This window comes from Charadrius vociferus, unplaced genomic scaffold (genome assembly GCF_000708025.1).
Source record: "Charadrius vociferus isolate BGI_N301 unplaced genomic scaffold, ASM70802v2 scaffold365, whole genome shotgun sequence".
NCBI lineage: Eukaryota > Metazoa > Chordata > Aves > Charadriiformes > Charadriidae > Charadrius > Charadrius vociferus.
This window is the reverse complement of record NW_009648559.1, coordinates 2,443,329-2,466,572: the sequence shown is the minus strand read 5'-3', so window position 1 is coordinate 2,466,572 and position 23,244 is coordinate 2,443,329. Positions and strand designations below refer to the sequence as shown.

Below are 23,244 nucleotides of genomic sequence, written 5' to 3'. Positions count from 1 at the left end.
AAATAGTTATTGCAAACTCTTTGTACTCTGACTTCAAAATATTTTTGACTTAGTATGGATAGGTATATAAAATCAGTTAGAAATTACTCTTCTAAATTTCTAGCAATACTGTGCAATGTTGAAATCATTAGGGTGGTAGCATTTCTGAAGATCTGATTATTTTTTTTTAAATAATGGAAAGAAAAAGACATTCTGAAAAGGGTGTTCTGTTACCAGATGTAATGGGTGGGAGAGATGATGGCTCTCAAGCTGTCTTTTTCCAAGTGTAATTCTGCTGCGTGTCACTTCAGTAGGGAAACCTGTTTAATTAATATTTTATGGAACCTTGTCCTGGGGCTTTTAGGAATGATTGCAAATCCTTATAGGTATGGTGCATATTGATTCAGTTTACCTTTGGTAAAATTGCACCGCTGCTTTCCTTGCTCTTCTAGGGTAAGTATATCTCTTTTAGGTGTGTGCCTTGGCAGAAGTACACTGGCGGCTGTGACGTCTCCATGTTAGCAAATGTTCTGCAACAACTGTTTCGTGCCTGTTGGTTTTGACCAGCTGATGTTCACCACTGCAGTGGCCGAAGGGGAATAAGGGTCCAGGATCCCTAGGGTAGGACACCAGTCTGAAAGGTGCTGCAGTATTTTAAGCCAAACTTAATCTTCTTCCTTTGGACTGCAGACTCTGCTGCTCCGTTGTCTGTAGGCTGTGGTGTGGGACAGCAGGCTTCCCAAGCTGCATGTTTTTCAGTTCCTCTCCTTCCCCACAGAGCCCGTTTTACACACAGTTCCACCAAAACTCCAGTCAGGTGCTGTTATGTACCTCTGTGGTAATAGCATGATGTTCAGAGTTTTAGAGAATGTATAAAAACTTAAGTCTAAGATGGATAGAAAAAAGCAGTGTAATTTCTTATGGAACAGAAGTAAAATAGCAATAATAACTTGATGTAAGTTTTAATTAGCAGTTAATTGTGGCATCTGGCTTATGATACTGTACAGAATGTGTTGCAGTAATGAAATGTGGAAGTTCAGGGGGTGGTTAATGCAAAGTAGTCCAAACCCAGCAGAAGCTCTTCCCTATTTATTCAATTGCAGATAAAACCCTCTGTTCACACAGTTGTGTAGGAACTGTTAGAAGTCTGAAAACATACTCAGATTGCCGTAAGAGTAAATACAATAGTCTCAGGACTTTATATCAGAGGCAGCGATGTATTTATTGTCTGAAAGAATCCTCTTATAAAGCACCACCCAGCAGTCGTGCTAGCCAAGATTGATGGAAATGACACAGTTACTGAAAAGTACACTCTCTAACATGGTTCAGCAGGGTTGATTTGTAACACGACATGGAGTAGAAGCAGTGCTTAACTAAGAGTACTGGTTTGAAATGGAAATCTCATTTTAATTTTAAATATATCTTATTGTACTGTATACAGAACTTGGCTTTTGATAGTATCACTGTGCTATTGTAGTGTGACTAACTGATCTCAAGAGAGCAGCTGAAGAATTTTTCTGGAAAGTGAAGAAAGGGAAATTCTGACACGGCGGACCCTTCTCAGTACGTCCCAGCACTAGCAGTGGAGGAGTATGGAGGGAAGTGTGGGGCGTGTTATTACTCAGGGGTTTCCAGATCTTTTACAATACTGATCTTTGGAATGGTCTGCCAAGTAGAAATCGGCTTTGGGTTGGGTGCTCTTGAGAAATTTTGTGAATGCCAGTATTCGTTGGTTAAAAGTGACTAAATGGGCATGAGTCTTTTGTTGGAAAGGCCTCTTCAGTTGCTCTTGTCAGTGCATTAGTGACATATAATGTGATTTTTATTTTTGAGCTCAACAGTGTAATTTCACGAGGTTTTTAACTTTCTTCCACTAGATGGCCCAAGCATGCTTTCAAGTACCTTGTGAGAACTGAAACTTCTACTTCCTTTCTAAAATAAATTTGTGTCATTTTAACTGAAGTTAAAATTCTGTATCATGAAACGTATGTAAACTTCTGTGATGCTTTGTGATTGTTTATAAAATACAAACACTTTATATCAACCAAGAGAGTGGTGGTTAATATAAGTAATATGTGGCAATGAAGGTTATGTCATGTATGATCTTCCATGTCCCTCTTTTTTCCTTGATTAGAACATTTCTTATTGAGTGTAGTACAATACTGTTTAGTTTTGCATTGAGATGAGAACTGACGTACTGTCACTCTGACAGTGTGTTCAACAGTAGTGGTTCAGCGAGACTCTGAAAAGCTGTTGATCTCGGGCTGAAGTTTGTCCTTAACATCTCCTGGGAGTGAGACTTGTATTTTGCAGGCCACCATAACTGAATTTTTTTTACCGCTTGATTTTCCTGCATAGGGATTTGTTAACAACTTTGCAGTTCATTTCATCAGTATAGATGTAGTCAGTGGGTTCTGAATAGGTGTAGTTGTTAAACATATGTACTGTAATTTAGTTCACCTATTTTTGTTGTCTAGCAGACATCAAGTATAAGCTTGTTACCGAGGCTCTGGTTTTGGTTAGTGGGGAGAGACAGGTATACACAGAAGGCAGCTCTTACCATGAGGGTGGTCAGACACTGGAACAAGGCTGAAGAAGTGGTGGGATGTTCATCCACAGACACATTCAGAACTCAACAGGACTGAGCCCTGCGCAGACAGCCTGTTGGGCCAGCTCTGACTGGGAGGTTCAACTAGGTGACTTTGACAGGTCCCCTCCAGCCTCAATTGTTCTGTAATTCCAAAAGGAGGCTTTATTAGTTCCTTCTCTCTACTGGTGTTTAAAACAAACAAACCAAACCCCAAGGAAAATGAATTGTTGTATTTCTGAATTAGTTCCTAACTTCAGTATTTTGCATTAAGTTCCAGCTTTCCTTTTGCTTCTAAGGACATTGATGTGGTGATATTAGACCACCAGAAAAAGTATGTGTGTCTGTGTGTGCTTTTTTCCTTCTTAAACTGCACTCCCCTCACCCCTTCCTCCCACTAAAAAAAAAAGGGTGCCATCTAAAGGGAGTGCTATATTCCTTCATTTCTCTGCCAAATGCCCTCTCTGTCCTGTTATTGTCTCCCTTTAACAGGGATAGTAGATTTTGTCTTATTGCTGTTTCTCTTTTGTTCTTTTTCTTCATGGAAGAGAGTCAGCTGTTGTCCCTTCCTCTGCATCTGACTCTCTACTCCTTTTTTCCTTCCTTTTCCCGTTGTCAGTATTTGTCCTGTCCTGCCACCTTCCTGCTCCTCTTCCCTTTTCTGGCTGGAGACAAATCAACATGTCCATGTGTACTAGAAGGATGGACATAAATGGAGTATTATCTTGGTGAAGGGGATATTGCTGCCTGCAGTCAGTTCTGTAGACAAAGAGGTAACTGCTCCAGTTCATGGCTCTACTGATACATGTTGGGAGTTCTCCATTTGCAGTATTTCCATCTTCCTTTCTAATTTCTTCCAAAGTCAATAGCTTTCAGCTTATTGAGCAATATACCACACAGATTTTGCCAGTTGAGCCAGGTGCAGAGAACTTTTCTAAATATGTTGGTTTTGTGATAGAAATGTATGTTTAAGAAAAGAGATAAAAAATTATCTTATGGGGATTTTTTTAAATTGATATACTCTAAATTTGTGTAGGAAATTGGTTGCATCGCCAATTATTAATAATTGTTATTAGTAATACAGGCTTAACTTTGCTTGTGACTGGAAAACCTAGGTGTCATTTGTCTATATATAGTTTTGTGTGCTCTGTATTATATGGAACTTTGAGTGCTATAAAAGGATTATCTAAAGATGATGTGAAAGTTTTTCAGCTATTATCTCCATCATGTCTCAACCAAACTTTTGCACTTATGTTTTTAGTAACTGTAGGCAGTTGAAGCAGGTAGTAATGTTTGTTTTCAGGCAGACATTTTAGTTCATATATCTGTTGCAAATAGTACAACAATATAATCCTGTCGTGTCGTTTTGTAGCTAGGCATACAGAAATTATATTTTAGGGTAAACAAAATGAATTGATAGTGATGGACAAGAAGTCAGAAAGGTGTTCTCTTTCATATCTATCTAAATGCGTTTACATAGCGGTACCTTTTAAATACACATAGGTGTTCTGGATAAGGGAATGTAGTGCCTTTGGGCGTGCGACAGCAGCCATGATGTAGCACCATTTGAAAGCTGCACAAAGCTGCAGAAGGTTGCAGTATCAGGTGAGAGCTTCTGAACCACTTTCTGTTATAAGAAATGTGCATACAGTTCAGTTTAAATTTAGTTTGATGTAACCATAGCAGCTGCAAAGTTATGGCATTGTAATACTGAAATATTCACCCCACTGTTTGGCTGATAAAAATAATTTTAAAATCCAGCTGCTTATTGCAATCAATAAAGCTTGTTCCGTGGCTGAAATACCAACTCCAGTTTTTGAACTTGGAGTAGTTCAGAAATTATTAAAAAAAATGACAGCAGCACTTGTTTACCTAAAATAGTATTAATATTATTTTTCTTTATATTCCTTTATGTCCTTCACTAGATGTCACTGGTAGATTTGGGAAAGAAACTTTTAGAAGCTGCAAGAGCAGGTCAAGATGACGAAGTTCGCATTTTGATGGCAAATGGAGCACCTTTTACCACAGATTGGGTAATGAAAACTTTTGTAGTATTCGGTAAATCCTTTCACTTTTCTCACATGAAGAAGACGACAGGATTATTACAATTAAGCATTTATATTGCCAGCCTTGGGAGTTTCTTCTTGGAATTCTGCCGTCACATCATCTAACATCTAATGCAAAATTAAAGTCTTGTTTCTTCATATCACCTCCTGATTTTAGTAACAGACTGTGAATGAGCTTGTTCTGGTGGCGTTTAAGATGAACTTTGGAATGGGTAACGGGAGAAAGCAGCAATCATCCTCCTAGTTATTGTGTTTTATGCATTTAGTACAGTAAGAGGTCTTAATTAAGAAAGCAGAACCAACTACCTAATATGTGCAGCTGAGAGTTCCCTGATATAGGGACTCTGAGTTGCCTTGTGGAGGTGCCTGCTTTTGAATAGGTTGTATAGTCAAGTCAGGTACCTAAATTTCTAGGGGATTTACAAGCCCTTAAGAGCCTTAATCTACTTAATGACCTAACTTTTAAGTTGACTCTGTTTTGAGCAGGAGATTGGACTTAAATGGCTTCCAGAGTTCCCTTCCAATGTTGGTATGGCGTGTTGACCAACACTAAAAATGGGGTTAGGCTCCTTGAAACCTCACAAAGACAGAAAAAACGTAGCACAGACCTCCAAAAGTTGCTTTTGGTGAGCTGCTTTGTGTGTGTTATGATTATTAGGGGGAGTAAAAGAAATATTTTTTTTTCTTCCTCGTGCTCTGTAAAAGCACTGACAGCTTCTTTCCTTGGGACTGCAAGGGAGAATGATTTGAAGTGGTGACCTGACAGCTGAGTTTGATAGAATAAGAAGAAATACTTTACGCTGACATCTGTTAAAATTCTACTTTTCCTGTTACGTTACAGTTGGGAACATCTCCACTTCATCTAGCAGCACAGTATGGACACTACTCAACAACAGAAGTGTTGCTGCGAGCAGGTGTAAGTCGGGATGCCAGAACCAAAGTGGACAGAACTCCGTTACATATGGCAGCATCAGAAGGCCATGCCAGCATAGTAGAAGTCTTACTTAAGGTAAAGACTGCTGAAACAAGGTCTGAGGCGGGGATATTACAATGGTTTATGATCAAATATTTGCAATTTCCTTTTAGTCATGAAACCAGCATTGAAAAGATATGAGTGTTTATGCTGTGTTCATTGAGTGCTTTCTTTCCGTATTAAACTGTAGTTCATTTTAGCATTAAAATCATGATTCCAGGAGAATTATTTAGTGCTGTTTCCAAATAAGACTACTTCCTAATTTCACACATTGTGAAACGTTTTCACATTGTGTGACAGGTTTTGGAACCAAGACGTGCTATGTTTTAGGGAGTCTTTAATCCCTTGACGTAAATAATTTATTTGGTAGTTAGATTGAAGTAATTTTAATACATCTGTAAATGTGAGGTAACAGGATATTACTCTAGAGAAAGACAATTTTGGGCTTCATTCTGTGACCAGCATTATTTAATTCAGATACTTCTAATGTCATAGTTTATGCAATGATCTTGTTTGTAGCATGGTGCTGATGTCAACGCAAAGGACATGCTCAAAATGACTGCACTTCACTGGGCTACTGAACATAACCACCAAGAAGTTGTAGAACTCCTAATCAAGTACGGAGCAGATGTTCATGCTCAGAGTAAATTTTGCAAAACGGCATTAGATATTGCAGTAGACAATGGAAATGAAGACCTTGCAGAAATATTACAGGTAATTTTTGATTCATGATGTTAAGGGAACTTACAGCAAAGTACATGTTTATACATGTGATAAACTAAGCTTTTCATACATAGCAGCTGTGAGATCATCTATTGACTGACAATGCTAGACCCCAGTCTAGTCCATGACATGGAAATTAGATTAATTTTAGTAAATATTAGTTGGCCAAAGAGCATTTTCACCACCTACAAAATCAAGGGTAGGTATTCTTTATTTTCTTAAATTTTAGTATATGCAGAGCTAAGTGGAGCCTTCACAAGCAAGGTGAAAAAAAACTTAACTCCCTACTCTGCCAATATGTTTTGACTATACCCTGGTGTTCAATTAGCTTCATAATAGGGATATTAATTTCTTAACAGAGTTGGGGATAAGGAGAGACGGCAATTGTTCCTGAATGAGAAAAACTAGGATTGAATTGTTGGAGAAGTGATTGGGATCAGGATTATAATAGATATTTCCATGGAAATGTGAGCTCACTGTTCAATAGTGGTCTTAAAGACAAAGTAAAAGCTAAGCGTCATTGAGAAAAGAATAGAAAGCAAACCAAAAAATACCATTATGCCACTGTATATTATTGTTCCCCTACGTCTTGAACTGTATGAGTTTCTGGTCTGTTCGTTTACCCTCATCTTCATGGCCAAAAGGGTATAGTAAATAAAAGTTAATAATCATTCAAAGAAAGACAAAAAGAAGAATGCCATCTACAATTCCTGGCAATTACTAAGCTGTCCAAGCCAATTTTCACGGCATTTAGCCACCACATCAGTCTTGGTTCTTCAGGTCTCTGTTTTAGACACTTGAGATTGCATGTCTACAAAAGGGCTTTGGTTTTATATGGTCTTCTTTGTTTACAATAAATGGAAAGGAGAAGTAGCGGTCATTATTCTCTTTCACTTCAACAGACCTTTTGTCTTTATATTTCAGCCAAAAAAATGTTTCTCGTGTACTTGGAACACAAGATGTGACACAGTGTGTGTATATTGCATGAGTATAATGAGGGAGGTCTTCCACATTTAAGTGGAATGTGCAATAATTCTATTTCTCACAAGGTAAATAACTTCTTTATATCTACAATTGGCATTATATTATTACCTTTGTCTCCTAGATTGCAATGCAGAACCAAATCAATACGAATCCAGAGAGTCCAGACACTGTGACAATACACGCAGCTACGCCGCAGTTCATCATTGGACCTGGAGGGGTGGTGAACCTAACAGGTCTGGTATCTTCTGCAAATACATCAAATGGAACAGGTATTTAGATGTCTATAGGATAGCTACTGGGATTTTATACTTTAATTGATTTTAACCATTTAGTGAAAAGGCTTGAGGAAAAACAGTGGTAAGAATAGAGTAGTTACCGTGTTACTCTGCAGTGTTTTTTATGTGTTGTAAATATCTAGGTACTTAAAACAACAGTCTTCACAGAGATAAATTATCGGAAGTTGTCGTTGCTTAACAAACCTGCCTTCAGAATAGCACTTTGGTTTATCAGAACATCGCTGAGAACAGTGTGCGTGCATGTTAGAAGCTTCAGTGCAATAGTAATAAAAAAAGGACTTCATTGGTTTTAAATTTATCACCTGACTTTTTTTTTTTTTTTTATCCTACTAGATGAAACAGGAGTGTCTGCTGTACAGTTTGGAAATTCATCGACGTCAGTATTAGCCACATTGGCAGCTTTAGCAGAAGCATCAGCTCCACTGTCTAATTCTTCAGAAACACCAGGTTAGAAAGCTAAGTCATTTAACCTCATTTAATAAACTAAAAGTACGTAACTGACACTTTTGGAGATACAGTTCATGCAGAAATGAGATGACAATCTTCCTTCCTTTTTTCAGCATGAACAGTTTTTCCTTTACTTTCACCTGGAAGGTTGCCAGATTCATCTGTACAATTATTTCTTAATAAGATTTCTGGCCACAACTGGTATTTCAGGGCCTAATGTGAGTAGCATTCATCTTGCTGAAAGCAAGCATAATTCAGGAGATTGAATTCACACTTCTGTCTACATACAATCTAGTTGCATTGGGTGGGTGAATATTTTCTTTGAATGCTTCTTTTTGTTAAATATTGGGAAATGGCCCCCAATGTTGTTTGCATATACCTTGTCAGCAGTTTTCTTAATCTTTCACCCAAAAGGCAGAAGAATATTTGTTGATTAGAATTAGAATGTCGGTGGGTATTCTTTTCAACATTGAGGCATTCTACTTGCATTTATGACAATACGTAGTGATTAGTATGTCCCACTTCAGGCTGGCATGCTGCAATGGCACTTCAGGGAAAGGTAAGCCTAGCAATATGTGATTGTTCTCCTGGGAAGAAGCAGGCCATAAGGCTATGACAATAAGCCAGAAAGGCACAAGGAATTCCATTGCCACTAGTTCCCAAGTTTGACATTCCTCTTTCTTAACATAAAAAAACCTACGCCCCCGTCCCACGGATCTTTTCCAGTTACTGCTTTGTCCGCAAAAAAACTTTGGTGAAGGTTCCATACTCTGCAGGTTGTCCTGGATATCTTTATCTGTTCCTTCTGAATAATGTGGTGGTTGCTTTGTGTACTTTTTCACTTCTGTTCGTTACAACATACAAAGTGAAGAAAGGAATGGCAGTCAGGAGTCTTACAGCGTCAAAGTGTATTATAACTACTAGTCATTGCCACTAACAGGTTTGAGAAAGAGAGATATAAGCGAGGAAAAGACCTCCTTTTATAATTTAAGCAAGTTGTAGTACCATCTACAATAAGGTTGAAATGTGATCAAAGGCTTCTGAGTTATTGAAAGTTACTTTATAAGAGGATGCCACTAAACTTCTCTTCCAGACCATATTTTCCAATTACGATGTATGTTAATATCTTGCCATCGCGTAAAAAATCAGCTAAAACTAGCACTTAGGATGTCAAGTGTATGCTAACTCTTTGTTAGCGAGCTTTGGGACACAAATGCCTAGTTTTTGTCTCTGAAGTAGGCTGTATGGTATACTTGAATAAAAATGACTATTATTCCGAGAGTCCCAAAAGGTGTTTTGGTGGAGAGCTAGCTTTCTAAAGAAAGCTGTGAAGTATTTCATGCGTGTTTTACTTGCCCAGTGCTGTTTTGCAGATGTTGCTCCACAGTTGTCTCAGGCAGTATGATGTCTGTAGCTACTGGAGTTGTATGGTAGGCCAGATAGCTTTTTTGTTTATTCAGTATTTATAGTGTTTATTATACTGAAATGTAGCACTACAGCCTTATTTCCAAGTTAGCTTGGGATTTTAGTGATGGGATATGTACTAAGATGAGGCTAACTTTAAAGCCACTGACTGGAGGTAACTATGTAGAGCAGCAACCTTATGTCGATCAAGGAATTTATGATGCTTATGGAAACACGATTTTTTCTGACCATCTTTCTAAAGAAGTACACTTGTTTTGTCTTTTTGTTGGTGATGGTCAATACGATAAATTTTACAGAACTGAGATACTTTGCGTGGCCCAAGTCTTTGGTGCTTAAAAATTTTCACAGAATTCAGCTCTGCAGATAACATCATTCTTAAGGACACAGTGGTCACTGAAAACATAGATGAGATCTGTACTTTCAGACTTGCTGACATGACAGCTGCATTCCAACATGTACCTGAGTTTTCATCTCTTAAGTATTTTGAAGTCCTGCAGGATTTCTTCTTAGTACAGCTCTTTTCTTCTACTACTTCTCAAAGCACTACCGAAGTGCAGCTAAACTGGTTTATGACATTTAAATATTGCCAGTGAAGTGGCTGATTCAAAACCAGAACGCAGTACCTTTCATTACAGAAGAAGCTGCCGATGATTTCAATCAATTAATATATTTAAATGAAACTCAGATCTAATTGTAAGAGAGAGAAACTCGAGAAGGGATTGCATGGGATTACAGAGCATTAGTTGCGTATCCAGGACTCAGTAGTAGACTTCGGTAGCTGAGTGTTCTCATGTTTCATGGCCCTACCCTTGCAGTGGTGCAGTGTAACCTACGTTACATCTCAGTAAACCACTGCAAATAAATATTACTAGAGAGGAGGCAGGAGATGACAGGCAGGAAGGAATAAGCTTGAAGTCTTGATGCAGTAGCTTCCCACCTCCAGTAATGCAGTGTGCCTCATACCTAACCCTCCTGTTTATTTCTGTTCTGCTTTCATTTTTATGCAGACGCGTGGGCAGTCTTGCAGCATCTTACTGTCTGCAAATTATTTCCTGGGTTCTTTCTCCTTTAATAGTCTATAAAGTGAAAAGAATACAAAAGCGCTTTTTGTCACCTGTGCATCAGTAGTAAGTGCGTTCAAGAAAAAAAAAACAAACCAACAACAAAAAAAACCCCTTCTGTTTGTGCTCCTCTTGTTAAAGTTCCATTTATAGATAGTCTCAAAAATTGTAGGATTGAGAATTTTGGTTTTGGCTCTTACCCTGTATTTAGCCTCCTGTATTTAAAACTGTATAAACTTGGACAAAGCACTTCAGTTCTGCCTTTTATGTTGTTTCTCTCTAGGTTTTTCTCCTTTTTCCAAGTTAATTTTACCTTGATCTCCTTCTGCTAGTTCTTCATGTCTTACAGTTAGAATCAATTTTGTAAAACCAAAGAAAGAAAGGTGCTTCTCAGTGGAGCTGAATAGAATCATGCTTTTTTTAAATCGTTACACAGATGAAGTATATTTGAGGATGTGGATGTTATGTACAAATGTGGTACATAATATATGTATGGAACTATTGGATTAGAAAAAATCTGATTTAAGATGTGTATTTGGAACACAGTATTTGGTATGCTTATGTTGCAATAAGGCATATATGTTACTGAATTTGCAGGTGTTCTCTCCCCCTCCCCACTGCAGAAGAAAATAATGTACATAATACAGCGATTCTTGAAAATAATAGTGCTGCTGTTTTAAATGACTTCAGCTTTCCTTCCATAGGAAATAGCATGGTAACTAGCGATTATATGGATATAGATATGGAAGGAGAGCAAGGAAGGAATAAGGACTGTATTTATGGGGATAACTTTCTTTTATACAGAATAACTTCTTTTTAGCCAAAACCTCCGTTTTTCTTTCATGGTCTGAAGAAAGTGTAATAATGTTTCCTTCCAGAACTAAAAGCCCAATGTTGAGTTTGAAACTGAAAGATCAGAGCTGTTTGCCACAGCAGCTAGCATTGGCAGTTGCAACTTGGAATTTTTTGTGACAGTGGTCTTTCTTACTGCTGAGCCTGTACTTGGAAGGCAAATCAAGTTCAGTACAACACCACTTATTCATGTAGGACTTACTGTTTTGGTTTACTGAATAAACACTCTGTGAATATTTATGCAGTGCTATAGGACAGTAATCTCTGAACATAAAGATCTTCAGAAGGCAATGACTGTAGTCATTATTTGAACTACAGAGTGATTTTTGTGTGTGTGTTATATTGTAATTAACTTAAAAGATGAAAGCTTCAGGGTTTTATCTACCTTCTCTCATCTCGAGCATCACAACACAGTCTATAGGGTTTTAATTTCATCTCTGTAGATAGAAAGCACTCTAATGTCCATGATTTAAATCAAAGGCTTTGCTTTTACCCTGACAAATTGAAAATAAAATACAGAGTTAGTGTGCTTGAAATTCTTTGATTGTGCTACTAGTGATCTTGCTCTTTGTCTCAGTACCTTGTTGCTTTTAAAAATAAAGGTGGTAGTTCAAGACCCCAGTTACAGTGTATAGAGCAAGCTGTGGTATGTGTTGTAGTTCTGAATGCAGTCTTTGCCTTATCTTACCTTGATTTATAGATGTCATATAGAACTGTGAGAGTTCACAGCTGTATACTCATTATTGAATCATGAATTTGAAATACTTAGTTGACCTGGGATTTTTTATTTTTACTTTTACCTATAAAATTACATACGTACGATGTTTATTTTACTTTTTAAGCTATATCTTTCTCCTTCAAAGGTATAAAAAAGTCAACTCAGCAGAACTTTTCCTTTAGTCCCGTTTCATACTTTGTATAATAGTTAAAGTTGTGGTTCTGTTTGAAGTACCCATGTAATACAGAGAAAACTTTAAGATTCTCTAGAATCTCTGTCTGTTACTGTTTTGAAGACCAACATGTTAAGCAGCGAAATCGGGGCTGGGTCCTGGCAAGGCACTGTTTGAGGACTAGTTTCAAGCTAGTATTTCAAGTTGGGGTTTTTTTGTTTGTTGCAGGGGTTTTTTGTTTGTTTTATTCTGCTGTTAGTATAACTTGGCCCCGTTTATGTATAATGCAAAATTTATTTGTGTTCTTAGAAACAACTCTTGTTCTTGCTGCCATGTTAACACTGAACCCCAAGCATCAGTTTTGAGTGGAGCGTATCTATTAGGAAACAGGCTAAATTAAAAAAAGATTATATTGAGCAAGGTAAACCAGGACAGAGTTGCATCTATATTTCAAACTCTTAGTGCTTTATGTAGGCCTGGTGAAAGATTTCTATTAACAATCTAATATGTAGTAACGCATTAATTGGGGGGTGGGAGGAATCAAATTTTCAAAGACACGGAAGAAATTTTTTCTCAGCTGTACCAAAATGCATTTGAAATCATAAAGCTTAGTTTATAAATTGACTCAATTCCTTTACTAATCTGTTGATAGTTGTGGCCACAGAAGAAGTTGTGACTGCAGAATCTGTGGATGGTGCTATTCAGCAAGTTGTCAGTTCTGGAGGTCAGCAAGTCATTACTATAGTTACAGACGGCATTCAGCTTGGTAATCTGCATTCGATTCCAACCAGTGGAATAGGGCAGCCAATCATTGTGACCATGCCAGATGGACAGCAAGGTGAGTGGAAACTTATACGGTTTGAGCTTGAGGAGCTATTTTAGTTATAGTAATAATAATAAATTGTTAGGGACAACTAGCTTGGACAATTTACTGTAATTATCAATTTAAACACATCTTTGAGTTCTTACGCTGCAAAAGGCTCAGACACACGAGCTACTCTAGTTCAGTGAGTTACCACATGTTAGCTGAGCCTCTGCATTAGGAGAAAGAACGGAAGAATTACTAAACTGTATGGAAGAGAAATGGGACATTTAAGGGAAAAGTGATAAATACTTGCTTTGCCTTCAGTAAGTTTGGTTCTTGCAAGCTTGTTATGAAATCTAAAAGATGGAGTAAAACAAAAGCCTTCTTCCAATACTTATGCTGTTTCCTTGATGGAAATTCTGTGGGGAGGTCAGGCTTGGATTTAGAAATCTGATGCATGAAGCAAGCTGTGCAAGTCCCAGGCAGTGTGTTCTTAACCAAACAGAAGCCAAGTCATACATGCTTGAGGTTTTAGAGGAGCAGTGCAGAACCAGTGAAGCCAGTGTGACACAAATTGACCTGCTGCGTCATACGTACTTTGTTTGTGGAAGCTGCTAGTGTAATAAGTGCTATTTTGTGACACACATGTGTTTTGGGTGGTTTCTTTTAAAGATGCTCTGCCACTATTATTTAGACAAAAGCGATTCCTTCTCTGGTTTATTTAAGAGGACTCTCAGTGTGGAGCTTGAAGAGTTGCACGCTGGAGACACATGATTTGGTTCACAGTCTGTCTGAACAAGTACAGCTAGTTATTGGAAACCATGAATGTGTGTAGCTAGTAAATGAAGTGACAGTTACAACATTTATTTGCCAGATGGTTGCATGAGTAAATTAGAGTATGAATTTCTTTAGATCCCTAATTTTTTACCTTCTAGGTTAATAACTATTGGATTTTCAGATTACCTAAGGTGTTCTAATTAATCAAAATCAAAAGCCAGTTTTGTATTTAGTGGCCAGTTTTGCGTTTAGTAGTTGCTTAAGAAACATTATAAAGGACATGGTCTGCTACGTAAGTTACAGAACTGACAAACTGGTAACTGCTGCAGTTCACTTCCAATGTCGGTTTACTCTGAAAAATGGCAATGATACTCCAGAGTTACAGCCAGCTATTGTAGACCTCATTAACAGAATTTAAGTTCTTCAGTAGCATAGCAGCAGCCAAAGTTTTTAGTAAATTTTCCCTGTAATGACTTTATAATGCGCTTTATTGTATAATTGTGTTTTCATAAAGGAAAGTCTTTGCATTTTAGTGCTGTTAATAAAATTACTTAATTATATGAATTTTATATAATGTAAATATTGTTTGAAGTAGATGTATTTATATGTACAAATATGTTTTCAGTATTAACAGTTCCAGCAACAGACATTGCTGAAGAAACTGTGATAAGTGAAGAACCGCCATTGAAGAGACAGTGCATTGAGATTGTTGAAAATCGTGTGGAGTCTGCAGAAATAGAAGTAAGGAGTATATTACGTGATGTGTGTTAACCAGATTGTTCAGCACTGAGTATTTGGTTGTGGGTTTGTTTTTTTTTTGCGTTCTAGAGTTTAATTTCTGTGTTACCACAGAATGAAGTGTGTGAAACAATAACTTGTTCAGTCTCCTGTTACTGGAATTAATCTTTTACAAAGTTGTTGTAAAAAGAATATAGGAAGGCTATTTGCTTCATCCTCTGGTCGTGCACATAAAGGTGACACTTGTTTAAGTATTTGATAACTTAGTTTTTGTGTTTTTCCTTTAAGTTCACTAGCTAGTTTTTAAAACTCAGTACCGATACGTTATCAAATGACTTGACTCTTTCCGCTAGCAGTGAATGAGTACTTTCTTTCTGTTATAACCACATGCTTGTCCTGATTGTGAGATCATAATTTTAGCAACGTTTCCTTTCCATTCATGATATCTAGATGACTGTTAATGGAAATGCAAAACAGTAAGATTGTCACTTTTTATCTGCTTCCCCACCCCCCCCTCCTTTTTTTTCTTTTAATTTCTGGAGCAGTTTACTATGACACATCTTTGCACCATCGTGGTGTTTGTTGTTGGGTTTTGGTTGTTTTTTTTTTTTTTAATTATAGTGTGGAAGACCTAACAATGTTGAGAGAGCTTTTCTTTTTATATATGACAAATAGATGTAGCTGTTAAATTTAAAATTGTAGCTTTTTTTATATTAGCCACAATAGGTCAACCATCTCATTCCTTCTGTTACTTCTACCTGTGCTGGCCGGTTTTGGCCAAAAGTTTATGAAAAGTACTGTCTGCCTTGACTAGGCTGTAAGTTCTCATTCTGTCAACTCCATGATACTTCATTTATCAAAGGTTGTATTCTCCAGTTCATATTATTGAATTGTGCCTAATTGAATACTTTTTGTTGTACAGTATGTGCTATGTGTTGTTCATGTCTAATAACAGTAATTACCACCTTTCATTACTTACTTTGCCTGTCCCGAAGTCTTCACATCAAATACTTTCGGCCTTTGCAGCTTTGTGGTCATTACAGATTATCATGACAGTTGAAATTTCGTTGCTGCATTTTTTAAAATGTATAACTGTTACAATAAAAGCATTTATTTTGTTCACACTTTTAAACATCTGCCTGAATTATTCATAAAGGAAATTATGTTTCCTTAAGTATTTTAGTAATTCTGTTAGGCGAAGGAAAAAATATCTAGATTGGTTAAGGAATGAATTGACCTGTTCCTAATTACAGATAGTTGGTATAACAGTACAAATAATTCTTTTAAGGGGATTACCAGTTTCAATTACAAGCTTTAAACACGTTTCTCCGATATCAAAAGTAGTTGGTTTAAATGAGTGACAGTATCTGTTACTCTTAAGTGCAAGTTTTGATGACTGACTTAGTCCCTGCCTGTACAACTGGAAATGCACATGCGGAGCTCTGCTTCTGTGTGGAGGCCAGTTGACTTCAGGAGCCTTATTGTGGTTCACAGGGGTATGGTGCCACCTCACTTTGGTAACAGGGACTTTAAAGAAGTGCATATAAAGTCAGTTCATGTCAAACTTCATCATCATAGAAGGTGGTAGATATTTGAATTTGGATGGAGTGGGACCCCTCCCCTCATTAAAATATTTTTTTTTAATGTAGAAAACCTTTGTTGCTTGTTTTATTTGGTGATTCATTCCTTTTTGGTATTATGAAGAGTTGATTCAAGGCTAAGAGTGCTTTCTTCAACTGTTTTAAATTTCTAGTGTATGAACAGTTAACTGGAGTTTGGAAATCTTTAAGTTGAACAACCTCCCATTCCTGTGAGGTAACAAACTTGCCTGTGAAAGTATTGTGAACGACTAAAGCTATGATGGTGTTTTTTGATTTTTCTCTCTTGAGTCTATTAAGGTCAAACACTTCAGCTGATTTTGAAGAGTGATAGTAGTTTTCCTAAAAGGTTTAATATTTTAAACATAGGATGGCAGCAAAAAAACCCAAACAACCTGTCACACAGATACTCTGTTTTTCATTTTCATGCATAATTCATTAACATACAGTGAATTTTATTTTCATTCTTGAATTTGTCTGTCTTTCACGCGTTGCATGTTTGAAAGGTGAAAAGCATTAGAACCAGGACAATAATGTCATTAGACTAAAAAAAAATTAGCATAATTGTAGATCAGTTATATTAGTGAATTCATATCCATACTTTATATAATGAAGAAAATTCCCTGATAAAATGGAAGATTTCTTAAGAGCACTCAGGATCCTCTAATTTGATTTTTACCTGCGTAGGTTTTTATACTGATACAAAAGGACTTCAGATAATTAGAACACTTTCTGTTGTTTTCTAAAGAATGCCCTAAGAACACTTTCTGGATTTGATGAAATTAACAGCAGATACAATCCTCCCTATTCCAGATGTCAAAGTTAAGGAACCAATTTTCACTGTTCGGTCCACTGTAGATCTGCATTGCTTCTCCGGAAGCATCGGCTTCTTTCCACTGCCTAGTTAGACAGTATACATGGCCTCAGTTCCTTAACTCATTCTGTTTACGTTAGGACTATATCTAAAAACTACACCAATTAGTTGCTGGACTAACCTTACACGCTTTGAATTGCTAGTCTGTCCGGTGGATACCGGTTTTATCTTCTTGTCTCTGCCACTGAGACTTTTTTTTCCCTTTTTTCTATGCCTTACTTAATGTGCTATACTCCTTGTGGGTACGTGGCTGTATTTCTCTCTTCTGTGGGAAATAACTCATACGATGTGGTCTGAGAACCTCTCCACCCCCAAGTGTTTGTAGTCTGCACACACTCCATCATAGTGATAGCGCCTTGCTTTTTGTAATGCACTGCAGAACCACTGGCCACTGAGCTACTGGTGGTTCTTATTCTTCTGCAGCCCAGTAGATAGAGCAGCTTTGCTTCCTGCCAGTAGAAGATTTCTGACGTTTTTTATGTGACAAATTCATGAGATAGACAGAAATGCCCAGCTCAGTATATCCCAGAGCTGAGTGCCCTCAAGAGGGAAGGGTTGCTTTCCACATGTAGCAGGATCAACTGTTTTAACTACTTCCCTGAGAACTATCCTGTAGCTCTTTTCACCAGCTTTCTACTCCACGAGGCTGTTTTATGTAAGGTGTTGGCTACCCATAGAAGATATAGATAACTTACAGAAACAGCGGTGTGTTTTGGTTGGACTGGTGCTGGAACATCATTGTTGGATTTCAGATCCTTTGGGATGTACGTTCTACTGTTCATTTGGCATTTGTCAGTCTAGTTTGCTACATGTTGCTTAAAAAGCAGAATACAAATTTTCAGGGTTGGAAGCTGAACTTTGTTTTCAAATAAGTAAGCAAGATCAGATGAGCTCTCATTTTATTAGCGTGTGCTCCACATGAAGCAAATTCTATCTTGCTTCCTTCAGCTCTTAAAGTCCTATGTAAAATCAGGTTGCACTTAATGGAGTTTGTTCTATTCTGTATTATAGCTAGTCTTTATAACCTGTTCATAACATCTCTCCTTCACCTGTTGTTTTTGCCATACAGATGCTGCTGTTAGTAATGATCTGATCACCTATGTCATTATATCCCAGCACATTCAGCACAGCATGTGACTGCTAAATGTGGCTGTGACAAGTACTGAGAACAGTAGCAAGTAGAAGGGAGGCAGAGTATTTTGTATTTTCAGGCTCTGACCATGAAAATATGTGAGTGCATCAAAGAGGTGAAGAATAGGGATGGTGTTATGGGGGTGTGCGGGGAGAAAGTTCTGACAACTGTTCGAGGTGTTAAATGGGAATGTGATACTGAACTGCTGGGATGGGAATAAGGTGAAAAGGCAACTTGTTTTCACTGGACCTCAGTTTTTGATGAGAGTTTTGTTTTTCTGGGAGATAGCTTTCTTCTCTGAAAAACTCCCTCCCATGGCCACTTAACAACTACAGTGGAAGGAATGATTTGAAATCAAATACCTTACTCATAAAAGTATGATGCACTTTAATGAAATGGTATTTGGTTGAAGATCAAAACAAAACTATTTTCCAAGCAAATTGCTTTTTCAATTGGGCTCAGTGCAGCATCAAACAAAATGACAGTACCTACGTCACTAGCGATAGAAATACGTTCTCCTTAGTTCCTAAGGCAGCTTCATAGGAAGTGGCATTTCCCATGTTATTTTGCTTGGAAACCATTTTATAGCCGTCCCCAACAAACTTGTATGCAGGATGGAGCCTTAAGTTACTTCTTTTGAATTGAAAAAGCTTATCTAGCCAAATGCCTGTTAATTCATAAAAATGTGGTGTCTTTGGGAATGTAATTATACCTCTGGATCGCACAGTATCCATCACTCCATGTAGAAGCCAGTTATGCGTATATTACAGCTAGTGGGCAGCTGTCACTTTCCAGTGCAAACTGCTGTTAAGTAACAGGTTTTGATTATACCGTCTAATTAAAAATACAACAGAAAGGGACAATCCTGTTAGATTGGTTTCCAATCGTATTAGAAGTTAATTTAAAAAAGAAAAAAGTAACAAAGGGAATTGAATCGTTGGAGAAATGTTAATATATTACATTAGTATTTGATCACCATGCTTCCACTTTTTTATTTCACTTTTTTTCCATGGAGACTTGCTTGGTATCTTTGCAGCTAAATAGACTTGAGTTTACTATACTTACACTTGAAGCCTTACTGTGGGGGACTTGTCTGGTGGGATAGTTCGTATCTAATTTACGTAGCAGCATTCACATATGTTTGCCTGAGTAAGCTGAATGGTTTCTACATGATACCCTAACACTTCAGCTACAAGTAAAGAAAAAAGTATTTGCCTTTTTAACTTGTCTTTGATACACATTTGACAAAATATTGCTGGTTCTTTTTCTAATAGGAAAGAGAAACTCTTCAGAAACAGCTGGATGAGGCTAACAGAGAAGCACAAAAATACCGTCAGCAGCTTCTAAAGAAAGAACAAGAAGCAGAGGCCTATCGGCAGAAGTTAGAGGCAATGAACCGCCTCCAGACTAATAAAGAAGCTGTTTAATAAAAAGTGAACATACTGCAAAGCCTGTTACTTTCAAAAACCTGCAGTACAATCTTGAACTGTACGCTATATAGGTACAGACACAGGATTACATGATAGAGAAGATGCTACAAGTTGATAACTGGACTTAAGCCGTGAGCTCTGATAATTTCTTGTAACATAAAAACTCTGAATTTAGAAATTGTGAAAAGTATTTAAAATGAAATACTGTAAATAGTTGTTTTTTTTACAGTTTCAAATGAGTTGATAAATCTTTTTGAAGGGATCCAGAAACATGAGAAGCCAATGTTTTTGTGAAATTTTTGATTTTAGTATGAATCTAACTTCTGAAAAACAGAACAGTTTTAAGGGTGATGTTGTTGATTTAAGCTGACAACTTCAAAGTGAATTATGTGACAAAATGAATTAACAGTTATTTCTACATGGTAACAACTTAAACTTCTCAGAGTAAGACATTTCCAGGTGGAAGTCTTTGTACAGCTTTAAGTAGTTGTCTCAGATTCTCTGAAAACCATTTTTGGGGTTTTTTTTATTTTAGGCGGTGAAATTTTTATATTTAATTTCAGATATATCCAAGTAGATTTACATGTATATGAAGCTAATATTTTTTAAACTTTTCAGTTTGTACATATGCTGCATGTTTTTATAATTTCTACACATACATCTTGCATAGGTATTTTTCAGCAAAGATGAGAAAAATTATGAGAAAAATGTTTAGCCTATAGGTCATTTGAAGTAAACTAGCAGCCAGTTTTATTGTGGATGGTATGTTTCTTGGAAGAATGTAATTTGTAATTAAAAAGAACAAAAAAATCTTAATTTACACATTAGAGACAATTTAAAATTTGGTAGTGGAGGCATTGAAACCTCACTTTGTGTGTCTTACAATTTTTCTGTACAAACATTTTAAAGTTCAGTAACACATAGAAAAGAATGCCTCCACTGGAACACAAATAGTAGTTCTTTTAGAATATTCCTATTGATCTGTTTTCCCCAATAGCCTTGAAATTATTTCGGTGATACATTTTTTCTAAACGGACTTTTGCATTTTAATTATGCAATTGGACAAGGAACTTTTTATGTTGTAGTGATGCTCTTCTTACCTAGCATCATTGTTCTTCACTGTGATACTGTGTTTGTGTGTGTCTGTGCAGTGATCTATTATGCTTAGGATTTATATAGCACGTTACATCTTCAGACCATTGTAAAATCTTTTAAAGAACCCTTACTGTACTGCCTGAGGCAGGTAAGTGAGTGTTATTGTCTCAGTTTTATAACTGGTATTAGCGCAACACAGGGAACGTTAAATGACTGGCCCAAGACCACGTGAATCTGTGGTAGACCTGGGAATGGATCTCAGGAGTTCCTGGCTTCTAGTCCTGTGCTTAGACTGAGCTGCCTTAAGATTGTTCAGTGCTGTGTTACATTAAATTTTGAACTACTGTGCAGATCCCATTTTTGTAAGATAAAACTCTTTGTGCTTTGCTTTGTTGTTCCATGTTTCACTGCTTTTATGGAATTGTTTATATAAACTTAAGCAAAAAGTCTAGTTTACCTATACTGTACACAGAAGAATTACCCTTAAAACTGTACTCTGGCCTACTTTTTCTATTTTACAATTAAATATCTTTTCCACATATATATAGCGTAGAATCAATTCCATTTCACTTGTTTTGTATGCGCCTTAGAAGGTCAAAGCTGTGCTGTGTTAGGCATTCAGAAAAAATATGAAAAAAACATTTTTAGGCTTAGAATAGCCTTCAAGGTAGGATGGAGGTGTGAGGACAGAATTGCATTATACAATACGAAGTAAAATCTTCCTTCTTCAAACTTTGACTTGAGTTTATAGAATTGACAGTTAGGAAAAATTCCTAACTATCCTAGTATTTGTATAAATTTGGCAAATTTGATCCTGATTGGCAAATTTGACCCCAAAATAATCAAAAGATAATAAAAAATGGAAAATCTATGGTGGTGGTTTTTAGAAGAATTATTTTCAAGGATCTAATTGTGCTCAGCTGGTGCTAGGACTTGAAGCAAGCCTTGTGCAGTGACTAACTGGAAATTGCTCTATTTTAGTTTTGGGGTTTTTTTTCAGAAACTATCCGTTATGTCACTAGCAAATGCGAGAAGCAGTTAGTCCAGTTAAATGTGCTGGTTAGGCATTGCTCCCATTGAATTATTCTGTGATCAAAATAACATTTGTGTCCTCACATCCCACAAACTTAACTACAGTTTAATCTCTGTGAACTCTTAATAACGATAAGAATTTCAGCGTTAGTCGGAGGAGTGATAGTGGTAATGTTCATGTCCAAATGGAGAATTTCCCACGGTTTTGACGGCATGGACCTTTGTAGCAAACAATGAAAGGAACCTTTTCTATTAATTCTGCTTCCTGTGAGCAAATATTCTATTCCTCATTGTCTGTAACAAAATCCTGCCAAGTGCAGGGTAGCTATAACAAAAATTTATTTATCACCAGCAATATTTACTCTACCTGTAATTCATTGTCACCTATCTTATTCTAGTTCCGAACAGGACCTGCTGTTTGTTCTCTTCTGCGCAGAATGAGAAACCAGCCTGATGAAACGATCACCTTTGAGCAGAAGTGTAGGGTATATGTCGCATGGAATATTTATTGTGTAGTTTAGCTCTGAAAACATTGTTAAAAGTATTGCTCCTTATTTGCTGTTCCAAATTGAAATCCTAAGTGTAATTAGCTACCAGCTTTCTCTGAACAGGCGCCCATATATTAAAGTAATGTATTAGTTACTTGTAATGAGCTAGAATCACAGTTTTTTGGGAACTCTGAGCTCTTTTTGAGTTGGTCCTGTGCTTGATGCCAGCCCCATCTCACCTTCTTTGTCCCCCTTTATGGCAGCATTTACAGTAAAGCCAAGAGAAGTTCATGAATTGGTACTAAGTGTGTGGGTAGCTTGTTATTTCTTTCCTAATGTTTCCAGAGAAATGTGAGATAAAGCAGATGAATGGTATGGGGGTTTTGTGCACTTCTTGCACTTCTACATTCAGTGCCTTTTTTATCAATTTTTTTAATTTCAGTATATTAATCTGATGTGCGTGTATCAGAGCATCTTTGTCATATCTATGAAACAGTTCTTTCTCAAATATCTAATCGCAGCAGAAGCTAGGAAAGGTTTTCACACTGTTCTGTAGAAAGTACACTGTGGGGAAAGATGTAAGAGCTTTCTACAGTAGTGAAAGCGTTTAGGCTGCATTATAGTACATGAGGCAGAAAATCAAACCTGCTCTGACAGCCAGTTTTCTTCTGTATGACGAGCACAGAGAAACTTCTGTCAGATATCAGATGAAGGGTCTGCCTAGCCTGGTATCCTGTATCCAGCAGGGCCAGCCCTAAGCAGGAGCCTAGGGTGTACAGCAAGAATAGGGCAAGCGTATATAGTGATATGTAATAATTTCTCTTTCTGGTGCTTAGTCCATAAGTCCTACCTCTCTCTTTTCCCAGGGCTGCCTGGTATCAGTGTAGAGCAAGCGAGTTCCTTCTGGTGAAGATAAGTGCTCACCGTTGAGTAGAGTGTCAAAGGTCATGCTGCCAAAGACAGGTCAGGATGTGTTTCCAGGTCCAAGAACG

The 23,244-nt window shown here is 37.2% G+C and overlaps 1 protein-coding gene across 2 annotated transcripts; it reads left to right on the top strand.

Annotated features, from left to right (window-relative positions):
- The first annotated feature begins 4,491 nt into the window (after positions 1–4,491).
- On the top strand, positions 4,492–21,273 carry GABPB1 (GA binding protein transcription factor, beta subunit 1). Of its 2 annotated transcripts, none has more exons than XM_009886124.1 (8): positions 4,492–4,599; positions 5,474–5,641; positions 6,125–6,319; positions 7,434–7,545; positions 7,942–8,055; positions 12,936–13,121; positions 14,491–14,606; positions 19,482–21,273. In XM_009886124.1, the coding sequence occupies exons 1-8, from the start codon at positions 4,492–4,494 to the stop codon at positions 19,632–19,634; spliced, it is 1,152 nt and encodes a 383-aa protein (XP_009884426.1). In that variant the 3' UTR covers positions 19,635–21,273. The 2 variants fall into 2 exon arrangements, with proteins under 2 accessions (XP_009884426.1, XP_009884425.1); XM_009886123.1 differs by having other exon boundaries at positions 7,434–7,581; positions 19,482–21,267.
- Positions 21,274–23,244: the final 1,971 nt, after the last annotated feature.